Consider the following 16,139-nt stretch of genomic DNA (forward strand, 5'->3'; position numbering starts at 1 on the left):
ACACTTCCAACCCAGGACGCCAGCTGAGGCCATTCAGGTTTTGTTTGAAGTGGGCGTTTACAACAGCAAGTTAGGGGCCCCTTCCCCATACCTGGCCTTAGCCAAAGTTTTAGGAGCCTGATAGAGCCCGACCTGCTGCCATGGTGGGGGGGGGGGGGGGGGGGGGAGGTGGCCATAGTTAGGGAAACCTATTTCCCAGCTCCTTTTCTAGAACACAAAGGCTGTCATTCTGAGTTTCAGGGCTGGAGCAGCTGGAATCTTCATTTGCTTCATGCTCTCACCAGGTTGGTCTTTCTGCCTCACGTCTGCCACCTCCTCAGTCCCCCACCCCCACCATTCTCTAGCGTTAGCAACAGCACATGGTCACTTATTTATTTTTGATACAAATGTACATGACACACGTCTTGACAGCCCACCCACCACCACACAGGTAGAGCCTGGCCCCTGGGACAGAGGCAGGACAGGGAAGAGAGCTGGTAGGCACTGCCATCTGCCTCTCCAGCCTTCCCAGGCCGCAGCCCAGATTCCAGATACCGCAGGGTAGGTGCTGGCCTCTCAGAGGTTATGGGAAGGGGGCTCTCAGCTGAGTCAGGGACCCCGGGGAGCCAGCCCCAGGCTCAGATGCTCAGTTCTCTGCCCCAGCCAGCACATCCCCCTCCACAAGGGAGGTAGAGGCGAGATGCAGGGAAGTGGTTTCTGTTCAGTTCATAGAGAAAGGGGTATGAATCAGGGAGACAGATGAGGGGGAGGCAACGGGTTGGACCCCAGCTGGTTACCAGCAGTCCCTGGCCCCAAGAATGGGGAAGGGGGGCTGACCCCTGACACGGGCCCTGCTGCTCTGGTCCCCTCACCCTTCACAGAACTCCAGATGGGTCAGGCCTCTGGAACGGCACTGCCGCCCCGCACACACACACAGGCACGCAGGGACACTCAGTTACCACAATGTTAAAATTAAGGAGTGGAAGAGAAGAAAGAAAAAAAAGTTTCCAGTGTTTGCTGCTAGGGACCCTGGGAACACAGGCCAGGGCCTGTGCTCTGGACAGGGGCCGTTTGGCATTAAAGGAGAGCAGCAGGGGGGCTGGTGGCTACAGGGCGGGGACATCCAAAGATTATGTACAAAGGAGAGGATGCCCCCGCTCAGCCCCCGATAGGGCTGAACTGGCTCATGGGGTGGGGTGCCTGGAGGGGGAATGGCCCCACTTGGAGTGTCCCCACCCGACCCTTGGCTGAGGGTGCCCCAAGGGCTAGGGGCTGGGAGTGATGCCTTACAGGCCCCTGCACGCTGGGGGAGCGGGACGAGGGGAATGCTATGTACAGGGGGAGGTGCATGGAATGTGGGGGACAGAAGCTCCTGCCACCCCACCTCCCCATCCTTGGGGACTTGAGGGGGGCGGGCACCAGGGCGCCTGGCTGCCAGGGGAGAGTGGCAGCACTAAGGGCACTTGCGCCAGCGGCTCTGTCGGGGTGGGGGTTAGTGTCTGGAGTGGCCCAGCTCCCATGGCCAGTGAGGTCCCAGGGTGCAGGGGAGGGTGCCGGGAGAGTGGTCACTGCTTCTTTTCTCGGGTGGTGATGGTGACCAGCTGCTTGGCAGCCTTGGCAATGTCGTAGGCGCACTGGATCACCTGCTGAGTCAGCAGCTGGAAGTCCACGGGGGCACCGGGCTCCGGGGGCACGGTCTTCCGGCATTCACTCTGCAGCCGGTAGGCGCTGGCATTGAGCAGCCGCAGCGAGCTGCGCACAGGCTCCAGGGCTGGCCTCTGGAGGGGAGGAGGGAGCTGGGCCTTGGACTTCAAACCATGAGCCATGAACGCGGCCCAGGGTGTCCTCCTCTGCACCCAGGTAGGGCTCCCATTCCCTGCACCTGTCCCACCCGGAGACCCTCCAATCCTGCGCCTCTTTCCAGCCCCTGTACCTTTGGAAAGAGAGAGGCCATCTCAGTCACAGCCAAATGGATCTTCTCTGAGCAGGGCACAAAGCTTTGGGGGGAGGGGAGGGTAAAAATTAGGGTTCGCAGGGACAGTGGAACACCGGGGGACCCCCCTCCCCTCCGCAACACCCAGGGGCCCCTAGGAGCCTCGCGTCCCACCCCCATACCTGTCGTGCTTGAATTCTTGGGCAGCCCGTAACAATTCCTGAATGTTCTTGGTGACCTGTTCCGTCTTTAGGATGACATCCTCTGTGCTGGGAAGCCCAGGGTCAAGGTCTCCATCCAGGCTTTCCAACTCTGGGTGGAAGTCATCTTCCTTGCCCAGCTCAAGAAACCTCTTCCCTTCCATTCTGAGGCCAGGGTGAGAAAGACATGCCAGTGGTAAGGCTGCCTGCCTGCACCGTCACAGACACGCCAGGGCCCACTCAGCCTTCTTCCCGGGGTGCCTCACCCAAGCAGTGGCTCCCCACTTTGCGTGTTCTCATAGTCGCTGTCGGCACCGCTGCCGTGGCGGGAAAGCTTGCTCTGGAGGATCGGGGAAGGGGCAGTAGATGACGTACACATTCACAGACCCACACAGCCCATCGCTTTCCACGCGCACACTTCACTCAGCCTGTCCCTTGCACCGGGGATGGGCACGTTACCGTGTGACGGCTTCCTTCCTGGGAGCAGGACAGGAGCGGGGAGGAGGGAGTGAAGGGCACAGCGGAGGCCGACACCCCCTTCCGGATCTGAAACCCAGGAGGGCTGGAGTCAGTTTTTCCTCCCTGCCCCCCACCCGGGCCTTCCAGCTTCCCGGCAACGCGAGTCCTCCCCGTGCCCAGCCATCGTCAACGCGAAGGCCACACCTGCTGGGGCTCAGAAACCCATCTGCAGACATGGACCCGCGTGCCCCAGGCCCTGCTTACCCGGTAAAGGCCAGCAGGGACGTGTACCGAATAGATGGCGTCGTCCTCCAGCTCCTGGGAGATGGCACAAGAGGCATCACGGAGGGCCCCACGGCAGCTCCCGCCCTGACTCCCCCAGTCCTTGACACCCACGGGCAACTCACAGTGCTGTGGAAAGGCTGGAGCCGGGTGGTGAGCTCGTCCCCAGGTGGGCCCCCAAAGGGCTTCAGGGCGGAGCCTGGTTCATACATGGAGAAGGCCTGGCGGTCCCTGCGGTGGGCACTCCCGCCAGGCCCCATCGATGTGTGTTCTGCCCGCTCGCTGGGCAGCGGGGCTGCGGGCACCGGCCCCGGCGGCTGCCGGATCTGCAAGTTCTCTGCCTGCAGCTTGTGGATCTGAGAGTGCACAGGGTGTCAGAACCTCCGGGGACTCCGGGCAGCACCCCCACCTCCGGGGGCAGGGGGTCCTCCAAGCAGGACCCTGGGAGCCCCCCCCTCCCACCAGCGCTGCCGCCCCTACCTCCCTCTGCAGCCTCCGGAGCTCATCGCTCAGGCTGCTGTTGACCTTCATGAGCTGTTGCACCTTCGCCTCGGAGGTGGCCAAAGCCTTCTTCAGCTCCAGATACTCCTGCAGGGTCACCGCCCCGTCGGAGAGGTCTGAGGAGTCCATGCTCTGCAGAGTGAGACAGAGACTCATCAGCCCTCAGGGCAGGGCGTAAATGCCCACAGAAGGCTCTTCTCAAGGCTGTAACCAGCCCACTTGTCCCGGAAGCCCCAGGCTCTAAGGGGACAGAGCTGGGCCTTGGTGGAGGCCTGGGGTGGGGCAGTGCTCAGACCCGGGCACGGTTGTTCCTAGTGGCACCAGCGCTGCGCAGGGGTTCCTGGTCCGTGTCCTCGTCCGAGGCCACACTGTCGTAGTCGTGCTGGTCGTCGAGGTCACTCTGGCTCCTTGCAGAGAGCTCGAGGTTGTCTGAGGACACAGTCCCATCACTCAGGATCCAGCCACACAACCCTTCCACCATGCCACCCCAAAAGGGAGCCATGAAAGAGAATATCCTAGAAAAGTGCCCACTGCCCGCCGCCCTATCCATGCCCTTCCCACCTGTGGGGCTGCTCAGGCTCTTGCCCTGCTGTCTTCGCTTGGCCTCGCTGAGAATGTCTATGATCAGGGTGGCAAACTCTCGGGCATTAAAGCGGGCCAACTTCTGCCGCCCCTACAAGCCAGAAAGAACCCAGCTGGCAAGACGGGCCCCCTTCTAGGTGAGGTCCTAGGGCAGGTGGAACCAAGCTGCAAGGGAGTCCCCTTTTACCTGGCCCAGGGCCGGAGCAGGGGGTCAGGGATGACGCTGATTCTGAGTGCTTTAGGGAGCTCCTGAGGCTGGGATCCTCCCCCCGCGCCCCGGAAGCTGCTCAGCAAATGGCTCAAAAACCCAGCCTCATTCCCATTTCCAAAGCCCAGTGCCGGCAGAGCCCCGAGGGAGGCCTAGGCCGGGAGAGGAGAGCAGGCCCAGGCAGCGGCCATAGAGCAAGGGCAGGGCCCACAGAGTTGGCAACCCCCGGAGGGGAGGAGACGGCCCAGGCCCCCCACCCGGCCCCCTCACCTGATTCCGTGTGGCCGAGTATTCAGGGTTCACAGGCAGGAAGGGCACGGCACTGCGCTCTGTCACCAGGGTGCTGTGGTTCTGGGTGGCCAGCCACACTGGGGGGGAGGGGCAGGGAGCACGTCAGCCAGAGTGTCCACGCGGCCAGGCCCACGGGGCAGAGGTGAGGAAGTGCTGAGTACAGCCTTCCTCACCCCTCCCCGGGCCCACCAAGTGCTGGTGTGCAAAACAGGGGTGGTCTTCAGACAATGGAAGCAGGGCCCGGTCAGGGCAAGGCTGGGCGAGGCGGGCAAGGCCGATGACGAGTAGAACAAGGCGACTCCTTCTTGCCAGGCCCAGCCCAGAATTTGGGCTGGAATCTGGCTGTGGCCCAGAAGGAGTGGTGTAGGGGGGCGGAGTGGGACTGGGGAGTGAGCCAAAGTGGGAGGCAGCCAGAGCCGAGATGAGCCCCAGTCCAGAGGTGGGGGTGGAGGAACAGGCCACCGGGCCGGGGAGGCTGCTCACAGCCAGCAGGGGCAGCTCTGTGGAGCTGCTGAGCGAACCAACCCCAAGCAGCCCCCCTCAGTCCCCGGGAAAGGACCAGAGAACCACAACAGGGCCTAGCCCTTCCCCAGCAGGTAGGCAGGTACCCTTATCTCGTTTACCCATGCATGACCTCTGATGCCCTCTTGGCTCACCGGCGTCATTTTCTCTTCTATCCACCTCGTCGTACACGTCCATGGCAAGTTCCTCAAAAAGCCGGTTGCTGAGCTAGAGGCAAAGAAGAGGACGGAGGCTTTGTCAGATCAGTTGGTCCCAAGTACTGACAAGGCCAGCTCAAGCAGGAGGTCCTAAGATGTGGGGAATGGCTTGTGTCCCGTGTGCTGCCCAACCCCTGTAGTCTCAGAACTGGAAACTGGGGCAGGGATCTCTCTGTCACGCTCCACAGTGAGAGAGGACAGGAGGGAGACCAGATCAGATCAGTCAGGGCTTTTGGAGGTCAGAGGTGGAGCCAGGGCCCTGGAGCCTGCAGAGGGCAGAGCCAGGGTCAAAGACAAAAGCCAGGGAGGTAGGGGGAAGGGAGCCGGGAAGGCTAGAGTGAGGGGCAGGCATAAGGCTTGGTAAAGGATACCAGGTCAGAGGAAGGAGGGGGAGTGACGGCAGGGGTGGAGGGTCAGAGATGGGGACAGCTCCTAGTGTTAGAGCTTGTCTATCCAAGGGGACTCACCGCCTGCAGCTTCTTCTTGGCGGCTTTGGCCAACTCGGACAGGTCTAGGCTGTGGATAGAGGGAGACGGGAATGGGCATACATGAGAGGTGGCCAGGCCCCTGCCAGTGACTTCCAAACATGCAAGGACCCCGGGAAGACAACATCCCAGATGTTGTACACCAAGCACCGCCCCCAGCCCAACCTCCAGAGCCTGCCCCCACGGCAGACACCATATACCTCTGAGACATGCACTTTTGCCGAGATCTAAGTCCAGAGAGAGGCAGCAGAGGAAAGAACAGGACAGAGGCAGCAGTTACCCGGGAGCAGGGCGACAGGCGCACACCCATGGACACCATGCACACCACGGAACTCGTCTCCCCCCACCCTAACCTGCTCCTACACCCGCCTGCTCTCTCCCTCCGAGCCCCACTCACCCACACCAGTGTCTGCTCCTGGTAGCAGGGGGCACTGGAGATCCCCTCACCCTCAAGCCCCAGGGCAGCTTTTCCCGGGTTCCACCATCAGTCCCTCATCCCTGGGCTTTCAAATCAGTTTCTTCACCCATCTTCCCACTTCCAAGCTTGCCCCCACAATCCCTGTTTCCAGCCAGCAGCCAGGGGATCAGACCACTCTACCCCCGGACTTCAAACAACTCCATGACCAAAGCCACGTATGGCATACTTCAGCTGCACTCCAGCAAAAAGCTCACTTAAAAAATAAGCTCCGTGCTTAGCATGCATCATTTCACTTAATCCTCTCAGCCCCCAAAAGGTAGGCGCTGCTGACCTCCTTTCCAGGGGGTAACGAAGACTCAGAGAGGTTCAGTAGCCTGTCTGAAGTCAAACACCCAACACATGGCAGAGCTGACCACACACTGTCTCCTCTTGCTGGGGCTCACAGGATGGGCCGTTCTCTCGTCTGTTTCTATTCCGGTCCCGCTCCTGGATTCCCTGCTGCTCGCACAGTGCTCCGGCCGCCCTGACTGCCCGCGGTACCCAGCACGGCTTTGCTCCTTTATACCATCTCTGCCTCTACTTCTCTAGCTGCCCCCACAACTGAACTAGAGCTGTCCGATAGGCAGTTTCACTCTCTAGACTGTAAGCTCCTTAAGGGCAGAGATCTTGTCTGAGTCACCTGTGTCTCAGGGCCAAGAACAGCGACCGGCACCAGGAAGGTGTTCCGTCACCATTCCCTGAGTACACACCCAGATGTGTTCGTAACACACACACCAGAAGCATCCAGGTACACACACGGCGCAGAATAAGACCAGAGAAGTAGGAGGGAGTCTCGGCGTCTCATAACAGAAGAGGTCTGGGTTCACGGATCCAGGGTGCCTAGGCCTGACCATCCCTGTCTGCCCACGCTGGCCACTGGAGAGAGTGGGGAGCCTCCTCTCTCTGAGATCCAGACCTGCAGGCGAAGCTTGGCAAGACTTGGCCCGCAGAGGGGCCAGCAGGTGGCGCCAGCAACCATTTGTGAACCAAGGGAGTGTCCCCCCACAGCCTAGGCGCCAGAGGCTTTGCTGATCACAGACAGAAACACCTCAGTGGTGCCCTGCCCCCAGCCCCACTCGATTTCTGAGCACGCCACAGAGACCTGGTCAGTAGTCCCAAAGTGAGTCAAATCCCTGGAGCCCACATCTTTTTACTTGTCTAAAGATTCTCTAGTGGGGTGAGTGCCACTGGAAGCAGAAAGCAGCAATCCACCACTCCCAGGGTGGGTGTTGCTGGTACTCAAGCCTGTGCGGGAGAGCCGTGGGGCTCAGGCTGTGCTGGTCACGCGCCAAGCTCGCATTGGTCACCTGCCTTGGGGCCCAGCATTGGGGAATGAAGATTGGACAGAAATGCTTCTACTGCCAGCCCCCCGATGGTGGGGGACCCTAAGACCTGGGGAGAAGAAGGGGTGGAGGCTCTGCGGCCCAGACACCCACAGGATACCCAACAGCCTCTGGGAAGGGGCATCAGGTGGGCACTCACCTGTCAGCCATCTGTGGGATGATGTAATGCCCATTCTTGTGATCTGAACAAAAATAAAAATGCCAAGTCACTGGTGCGGGGTGGCCTTCACGGCTGGGAGCCCACTTCATTGCCATGATTGGGGCGTGGCACCCAGAAGTGTCAGGGGACAGGGAGGAGGGCAGGCCACCCCCAAGCGCCCTGGGAGCAGACTGAAGTTAGGCCCACCCCCACTCCCCATCCCAGCGTGCTAGAGCCCAGAGCCTGCATCAATTTCACAGGAGCCAGTTGCCTAGCAACACTGTTCCCCAGCCGGCTTTGTCACCATGGCACCTGCTGCTGGGGTGTGTCTGGGTCCCACCTGCCTGGCCCAGCCAGACCCGCCCGAGCTCCGCTCACCCGGCTTGCGTCCACAGAGATAGAAGGCCAACCGGTCAGTGAGCTCATACTGGCACTCGACTAGCCTTTCCGCCAGCTCATGGTGCCCCGCCTGCCTGTGGGGAGGGGGCATGCCTCAGCCCTGCAGCGGCCGTCCACCACGCCCACCCAGCCCAGCCTCACCCACCACCCGGCCCTCACCTGGCGTAGTCGATGGGTGTGCGGCCATTGACATCGGGGGAGCCAGGATCAGCCCCATATACTACAAGCAGCTCAGCCTGCAGGGTCTGGCCCGCCTTGGCAGCCACGTGCAGAGGTGTGGTGCCCTTCTCTGGATGGAAGAAGTTGGCCTGGGCGCCCAGGGACAGCAGGCGCAGACACGTCTCCAAGTTGCCCGTCCGCACACTCGAGTGCAATTGCTGCGAAAGGAGCAGAGTGTGCAGCAGACGTGTGCGTGTGGCCCCTCCCCTCCTCCAGCCGCATCACGTGAGGCAGCTGCTGGGCCTCCCACCGTTCCCCGGGACCCAGCTGGAGTTGGGCTGTGAGGAAGGACAGAGGACGGCCTGGCTGTCAGTCACATCCGCCTGTGCTGTGAGCCCTGCCTGACACAGATGGTGTCCCTCAGGGAGATGCTGGGATTTGTTTCCCATTTTACAGACAAGCAAACTGAGGCTCAGAGCAGCTAAAAAACAGCCCCAAGTTCTCCAGCTTTTGGATGGCAGCTGGTGGGGTTTTAGCCCTGGGGTGTCCATGGAGGAGCTGAGGGGCTCGGCTGCATGCCAGCTGACCATGTAGTCTCGTCTCCCTGCTGCGCCCACTCTTCTTGCCTGACCCCAATGCCTCTGGGGCCGCAGGCTCAGTGGTGACGAAGGAGCGGGCCCTCAGGGTGTCGCAGGTGCCAAGAGAGGATGCCCGCCCATCCCCCAGGGCCCCTCCAACCTTGCTGAGGTCTTTGGCAGTGACCCCGTCGTCGTCCCGGCAGGGAAGCTTGTGCACGAACGCCAGCATCTGGTACTTGGCCCTGATGAACTCTGACTTGATGGGGCTGGGCGGGCACACGGGTGCAGCGGGGAGAGCGGGAGAGGCTAGTCACCCGGCCACCCCTTGGTTCCACGTCCCAGGCCACGCGGCCCCTGCCACCAGCCCTCCAGCCCAACTCACTGGACTTTGTCCTGGGGGTTGGCTTTGCGCCTGCCGCTCTGCACTTGCGCGGGATCCAGCAGGGAATGCTCCCAGATGGAATTGGCCCCGTTGCTGGCGAGCGTGTGCACCATCTGCAGGGAAGAGACGCCAAGTGCGAGTGCCCGCTGCGCGCCAGCTACTGTGGGGGACACCGCCACGCGCTGGCCACAGCCGGCATGGCCGGAGACAGGACCGAGGGGGCCTCCCGTGTGCCTGCTGCCAGCACCCCGCCACCCCACCCAGTCGGGCCGCCTGAGCACGTGGGTCCCGTGTAGCACTTCAGGTCGCCCGGCAAGCGTGCCATGGCTCAGAGAGGTTAAGTGACCTGCTTGGTACTACATGGTCAAGCTAGAATGTGGCAGGGCGAGGGAGAGGGCCCTGGCCTGGGAGACCCCAGCCTTAGCACCTGTGTCTGCCAGGCCAGCAGAACAGCCTGGGTTCTGCCCTCTGGGAGCTGCTGGATCCAGGGTGGGGTGCGCGGGGGCACGTGCGCCAGGGGACCAGCTGGCCGGCCACGTACCTGCAGCAGTGTGGGAGGCCAGGCGCTGTGGCGCAGGTGCTTGACGACGGAGATGTGGCGGCCCAGGCTCCGGTGCACGCTGCAGCACTCGTCACACACCAGCACGCCCCTGCTGATGGAGGCCCAGCCGGGGTCTGTGGGGTGGGAGCTGGGTCAGCCAAGCCCAGATTAGGGCCAGTGTCTCCTGTGCCCCTGCTCTGGGCCCATGCCAGGCTGACGCAGTCCCTTACTCAGCTTCCCAAAGCCCAGGGAGCAGGGGACCATCGGTACACACAGGTTACCTACTGATGAGGAAGCCTAGCTAGGTGTAGGAGGGATTTCCCCAAAAGTGCACAGCAGGTGACCTGACAGCTGTGCCTGGGCCTGTCTGGGGGGAGGGGGTCCCCGGGGCCGACTCAGTGGGCATGGCTTCCTGTCCTGCAGCCTTTCCCAGGGAACAAGACAGCTGGCCCAGACCTCCCTCATGGGGGACCTGCCAGACAGCCCTAGGCATTCCTCCCAGGTCTGGGCAGGGCCCCATCCCTCCTGCACCCAGGCTTCTGTGGGACCCACAGGCCCTCCGATCCGACCCATCCCACCGTTCTACGGGCTCCTGCCTCCACCTTCTTCTTAGCTGAGAAGAGGCCTCTTCATGCTGAGCCTTCTGCCATCATCACTGATGGGCTGAGCGGGAGCCCCTCTTAAATAGGGCCGGAGAGAGTAAAGGAACTAATGCTGGATACCCACCACGTACAAGCTGGACCTGTACGCACACCGTCTCTCACCACCGGCAGGCAAGGCAGGAAATGCTATCCTTGCTTTCCCAATTAGAAATAGCAGCTCAGAGAGGTTAGAGCGCTTGCTCAAGGTCACACAGCTAATGAGTGGAATTGCTGGGATGTGGACCTAGGCACTGAGATGCCAGACACCGGGCCATGTTCACACCCAGTGCTCTCCTTTGCTCTTGCCCCTAAGGGGGAAGCCCCAAGTGGGCAAGGGCCCTGGAAGCCACTCTCCACTCCATGGGGAGAAGCAAACTTTGGAGATAAGAAGGAGGGGCCAGGAGAGGGTGGGAGCTCCTAGGGTCCTTTTCAAGGGCAGGGGAGATGCCACCCATCCCGGGCCCCTTGGGAAAGTGGGAGGAGACAGCTGTATACAGCTCAGGCTGTGGAAAGGTCATGGGGGAGAAAGCAGCCATTGTGTGCCTCAAGAAAGCGGGGGCAGGGAGCCTCTCTCCCAGGACACTGTGCTCTGCCCAGGCCCCCCGCCCCAATCTCAGGAAGCCCTGTTTTTTTTGGGGGGGGAGTGAGGGACTGGCTCTCTGCATGCCTGGCAGTGCTCAGGGAGTCCAGAAGTGGGCGTGGGCCCCCCAGGGGAGGGTCAGGCTTGGGGTAATGAGAAACTCTCCAACCAGAAGGCAATTCTCAGACCCTTCCCTTCAAGGATTTCCATAGAAGTTCCCAAGAGAATCGTAAGGAGACTGAGTCAGGGAGCAGCCCGAGTTCTGCCTACAGCAAGTATCCCCTCCATGGGGACAGGGAAGAAACAAGAAGCGAAAGAGGGGGTTCAGCTCTTTGGGTCTGGGCTTCTTTAAGTGTCCCACAAAAATACAGGGCAACAAGGTGCCTGCCATATACTTTTCTGGGAACTGATCCCAGGGACCCATTGCCTGTGCCAACAGGGGGAGCCCTAGGACACTCTGTTGGCTTTACCCAAACAGGGAGGGACCCCAGTGAGGCACATGGAAAACTCCCTCCCCCCACTCCCAAGCACCACTGGGTGAGGGGTCTGCCCGCCCGCCAGCCACCTCCGGCAACTCAAGCAGGAAGCTGGAAATGACGCAGCCTAAATTCCTCTTGTTGAAATGGTGGGGTTTCCTGTAAGTGGGGAGCCGCCCAGGCCAGGATCATAAATGGGCCGCCCTGAGGCCTCCACCCCAGGCCCCCAGTCTGACCGGAGAAGCCAGGCCCAAGAGGACTGCACAGATCTCCAGAGCCAGGCCAGACCTGGTGAGCCTCTGAATCCGGCAGTGACCAAGAGATTCGGATCTGGGGAATTGGGTCCCAGGCTCTGTTTGGCACTCACCCAGCCTGGAGGAGGGGTCCTACCTCTCCTCCACAGTGACCTGAAATAGGAAGGTTGAGCTGGGGACACTGTCCTGGCAGGGGGAACACTGGGGCCAGCTCAGTTCTTCATTACACAGATAAAAAGCCCACCTAACCCTACTACCGACTTCTTAAATGCCCAAGGGGCCTTGGGCCTACTCAAGCTGGAGCCGCTAAGGCTCACTTAGGCCAGTTCCTCAGGCCAGAAGAGTTTCTGTAAGTCAAATGACCACTGTGGTTTAAGGTTAAGGGACCCTTGCCCCCAAGAGGCCCCTTAGGTCAAACTTGGGGTAGAAAGGACAGGCACATAAGGTGTTTTGTTTTTAGTAGGCTCCACGCCCAACAGTCCGATATGGGGCTGGGGCTTGAACATCAAGAGTCAAACGCTCTACTGACTGAGCTAGCCAGGCGCCCCCGGGGAACATCCAGTTTAGGAGACAGTGGTAACCTTCTCAGCATCCTGCCAAACTTCCCCCAGGGCTTCTGCCTCAGGACAGGGGGTCTGGAATATGTGGGCAAGCAAGCAGTACAAGGGGTCCTAGGAGGGATCCTGGGATGATGTTAACCACGAAGGCCTCTGCTCAGGTGAACTCAAGTCGCCACCCAAAGCCATGACTGGCCTCTAGGGGCAGCAGCAGGTCTGCTATAAAGGCCTAGGTCTCCTGAGCAGAGTCTCCCTAAACAAGAGGGAGAAGCCCACCATCTGGAAAGCAGGCAAGAGTAATCCATGGGGATAAAGCTCAGGATGGCGGTTACCTCTTGGGGGGCAGTGTTGACTGGGAGGGGGCAGAAGAAAAGCCCAGAGAGCAACAGGAATGCTCTACCTCTTGACTGGAGTGGTAGTTACACGGGTTAGCGGGCTAAAGAGTAAGGCTCAGGAACTCGGCTATACGTAACTTCAATCTCAATAAAAGCAGAAGAAAGCCCCCATTCACTCCCACCCCGCAATCCATACAAGCCTGAGGGTTTCCAAATGTCCCTAGCCAGTAGCATCCTTGTCAACCAAGTGCCAATAGGACAGGCACCCCAAGGTCTTCACTCCTGTGACCTGGGCTGCCATGGTGGGAGAGTTGAGATGGAGACCCTGGGATGAGGAACAGGTCTGTGGGCTAGGCCGGGACCATGTGGCAGACTGAGTGGAGAGGAAGGAAGCAGGGAGAACACATTCTCCAGAGTTCCTGGACTCCTGCCCCCCCCTTGGACTCCCAGGACAGGCAGGTACACACGCGGCACCTGGCGAGGGGGCACCAGCAGCCACAGCGGTCATGGCACATCCAGCTGCCTTACAAATACACCTGTCACCTGCATGCCCGGGCCTGGGAACGGAGGGAGGACATCTGCGGTCAGCATGGACCTCGCCTTTCACCCCTACAGCCTCCCCACATTAACCAGCCACAAAAAGGCCACGGCCCCACTCCTAGGGTTGGAAGCCCTTTCACAGCGACAGAAGCCTATGACCGGGTAAGAGGCAGAGGCCAGTGGGGTCTCAACTGTTGACTACCCTCAAGCCCTGTACCTGGGCTGCTCCGGTTCCCACACGGAGAGCGCCACTCCTCACAGCAGACAGTGGGGGAATGGGGTAGCCCCAAGTGGCCAGCTGGGGTCCTGACAAGCATCCAAACACTCAGGGAGTGCCTGGTATGTCATGTGCCAGACACCATGCGAGGCGCCGGGTTAGGGTGAGGGCCAAGACTTTGTCAGTCCCCTGCCTACGTCACAGTCCCCACCACCTGCCTCTTCTGGAGCTGTCCTGGATCAGGGGGCCCTAACTCTGACCCTAACTTGTACCTGGCGCACCCGCGCCTCTGTGTGACAGTGACTGCAGACCGGAATCAAGCAGTCCAAGACTGCGATAACACACCACTCCTCCCTGAACCCTCTTCGGCATCCAGAGACTTCAAACAGTCAAACGTGGTGGAGAAAGGACAGCCGCCTTGCTGATTCTGCCCTATGTCCCTTTAGCTGAGTATCAGAAGCACAGACTTGAAGATGGGATGGTCTTCAAAAACCATTCTACTCCAACTTCTTTGCCTCACAATTGAGGAAACTGAGACCCAGAGCGAGGAAAGTCTTGCCATGGGTCACAGTGAGGGCCTAGGATGAGTGTCTGCTAAGCACCTTCCTCCCAGTCCTTCTGGACCTTCCACCCTCACCCCTAAGCTATGCCCACCCCCCAGAGGTATGGAACAGCCTGGGACAGGCAGAGAGGGCAAGCTCGCATCTGAGCCCTCCCACCCCCAGACCTGCCTGCAGCTGGGGGAAGGGGATCATAGTCTCCGGCTCATTAGGGTAAGGATCCATCAGCCCCGGTAGGTTCTTCACGGCCCTCCAGACCGTGACATGCCCTGAGAGGAGCCCCGGGTCACAGCCACTAGAGTACCCTGCCTCTGCCGGGCACCCACAGTTACCCAATATTCCCCATGCTACAATACCGGAGTATCTGTGGTTCTCAACCTGCTGGGGTCTTGGGCCTGTCCAAAGGGTGGCTGGAAGTTAGAGCCCATGGGACTTCCCACTCTCACACTTAATTGTGCTCTTAGTCCCTCTGGAGTTCACAGACACCCTGAGCCTGCCCAGAGGTCTCCCAGGGAGATAGCTCCTTTTTAAAAAAGAGAATGGACAAGAGCCAGAGCTTCCTTCCCCAGGCCAGCTGCTGAGCCCCATCACTGGCAGTGTCCTCCCACAACAGCAGGTAGCAGCCTCTCAGGTCACTGCTCCTCACTTCCTCAGCAGGTCAGGGGGCTTTCACATCAGCCTGGACCTGACCATGCCGGGAAGAAGGGAAACACCACAGTAAATACAGCCAGGAAGCCAGCCCCATCCTGGGAATCCAGACAACCCAGGGGTACTGCTTCCTGCCCAATCTAGCCAGAGGGGGCCACAGGGGCAGGAGGGGTCAGTGTCCAAGCTGGGACAATGCTCAGCCCACCTTCCCAAGCAGGCCTTCACAGGGCACGGGGACAGCTGAGTCTAGTTGCTCACAGTCACCAGGCAGCCTGGGGATGCCTCCGGAGGAAGATGCCCAGGCTGTACTGGCCCTCAACACCAGGCCCTGCAAGGAGCCCCGGCCTCGGTAACCAGGGGCAGGGGAGTCCTCGGAGCATCTACCCCTCTCTGCTCACGAGGAAACACTACCCAGGCCCCTCCTGGCCCATCTGCCCAGCTCTCTTGCCCCTTGACCTCCGCCACCTCGGCGGGCGTGCAGACCATGCGAGCAGCAGGTGCAAGACGCGGGGGTGGCACTGAGATGACACAAAACCACACTCGCCCCCACCTCCTAAACCTTGCTGGCCTCCGCCACAGCCCTCCTGCCACCTCAGGCTGGCGCTTCCATCGGGATATAGAGACAGAATGGGGGGGGGGGCAGCGAGCTGCCTGCCTCCCTCAGACTGAGGGGTGGGAGGTGGCGCCGGGAATGTCCTTCCTCGCTCGTCCACGGACGCAAGGGAACCGGGGCCCCCCAGCCGGCCCTCCCGCCAAGGACACGGCTCCGCAGTGGCCCGGGCGGGGGCCCAGGCCGGAGGCCGCAGCCCCCCGGCCCCGCCCCGCCCTCCGGCCCCGCACGGCGCTCCCGCCAGGCCCCGGCGCCCGCCCGGCGGCCTCGCCGCACGGTCCCGCCCCCGGCCCGGCCCCGCTTACCCGGGGCGCTGCAGTCCGCACACACCTCCGCCCGCGGCCCCTTCCGGGACATCCTCAGCGGCGACGCGGCCGCAGCCCTCTGGGCCAGCGTGGGGGGCGCGGGCGGCGGGCCCGGGCGGCGGCGGCCCCTGCTGCCCGGCCCGGCTCCGGCAAGGCCCCGGCTAGGCTCCGCTCGCCCGGCCAACCGTCCGCCCCCGGGGCTGGCCCGGAACCCGCCGTGCCCGCCTGCCCGCTCGCCCTCCGGCGCCCTCCGCCCCGCGCCGCCCCGCGCCGCCCCGCGCCGCCCCGCCGCCGCTCGCCGCTCGCTCTCTCCGCCCCCTGCGCGGCTCCGGGCCGCTCCTGCAGGAAGCCGCGCAGGCCCTGCCCACCGGGGGAGGGGCGGATCGCACACCCGCCCCGCCGCCGGGCCCTGCGGGCCGCGCCTCCCGGAGAAAGGAAGCGGGCAGCGCGGGCGGGAGGGGGCGGGGGCGCTTAAAGGGGCAGCGGCCTCACCTAGGCAGACCCGAGAGGGCGGCGTCGCCTGGGGCCCTAGGCTCGGCTCCCGCGCTCCCCGGCCTCGCGGCAGTGTGAGTTACCCTCACAGCCCTATCCCCTTCGCTTTCTAGGTGGAGGGCGGCCCGGTGGCTCAGGTCCCGGGACAGTGACCCTTGGGGAGCTGGAGGCCCAGGCCCCCTTCCTCGTCAAAGGGCTGTGATTTGGGGTACCCGCCTATGTCTGGCCGAGGTGAGGTGTACGACCTGGTTCCCCGTGTATCCACATCTAAGTGTCCAGGTGTGCGT

General features: G+C 61.9%; 1 protein-coding gene across 2 annotated transcripts; it reads right to left on the bottom strand.

The window, feature by feature from the left end:
• Positions 1 to 358: 358 nt before the first annotated feature.
• On the bottom strand, positions 359 to 15,668 carry GIT1 (GIT ArfGAP 1). Of its 2 annotated transcripts, XM_045984799.1 has the most exons (21): positions 15,361 to 15,668; positions 9,638 to 9,771; positions 9,097 to 9,209; positions 8,875 to 8,980; positions 8,137 to 8,354; positions 7,957 to 8,051; positions 7,579 to 7,621; positions 5,840 to 5,866; positions 5,622 to 5,670; positions 5,092 to 5,164; positions 4,415 to 4,512; positions 3,916 to 4,027; positions 3,650 to 3,783; positions 3,334 to 3,486; positions 2,979 to 3,209; positions 2,836 to 2,889; positions 2,572 to 2,658; positions 2,379 to 2,452; positions 2,095 to 2,277; positions 1,913 to 1,976; positions 359 to 1,757 (listed from the first exon to the last, which is right to left on the bottom strand). In XM_045984799.1, exons 1-21 carry the CDS (start codon positions 15,410 to 15,412, stop codon positions 1,545 to 1,547), a joined length of 2,313 nt encoding a protein of 770 aa, XP_045840755.1. In that variant the 5' UTR covers positions 15,413 to 15,668; the 3' UTR covers positions 359 to 1,544. The 2 variants fall into 2 exon arrangements, with proteins under 2 accessions (XP_045840755.1, XP_045840754.1); XM_045984798.1 differs by lacking the exon at positions 5,840 to 5,866 and having other exon boundaries at positions 15,361 to 15,551.
• Between the last annotated feature and the right edge of the window lie 471 nt (positions 15,669 to 16,139).

Source organism: Meles meles, chromosome 18 (genome assembly GCF_922984935.1).
Source record: "Meles meles chromosome 18, mMelMel3.1 paternal haplotype, whole genome shotgun sequence".
Lineage (NCBI taxonomy): Eukaryota > Metazoa > Chordata > Mammalia > Carnivora > Mustelidae > Meles > Meles meles.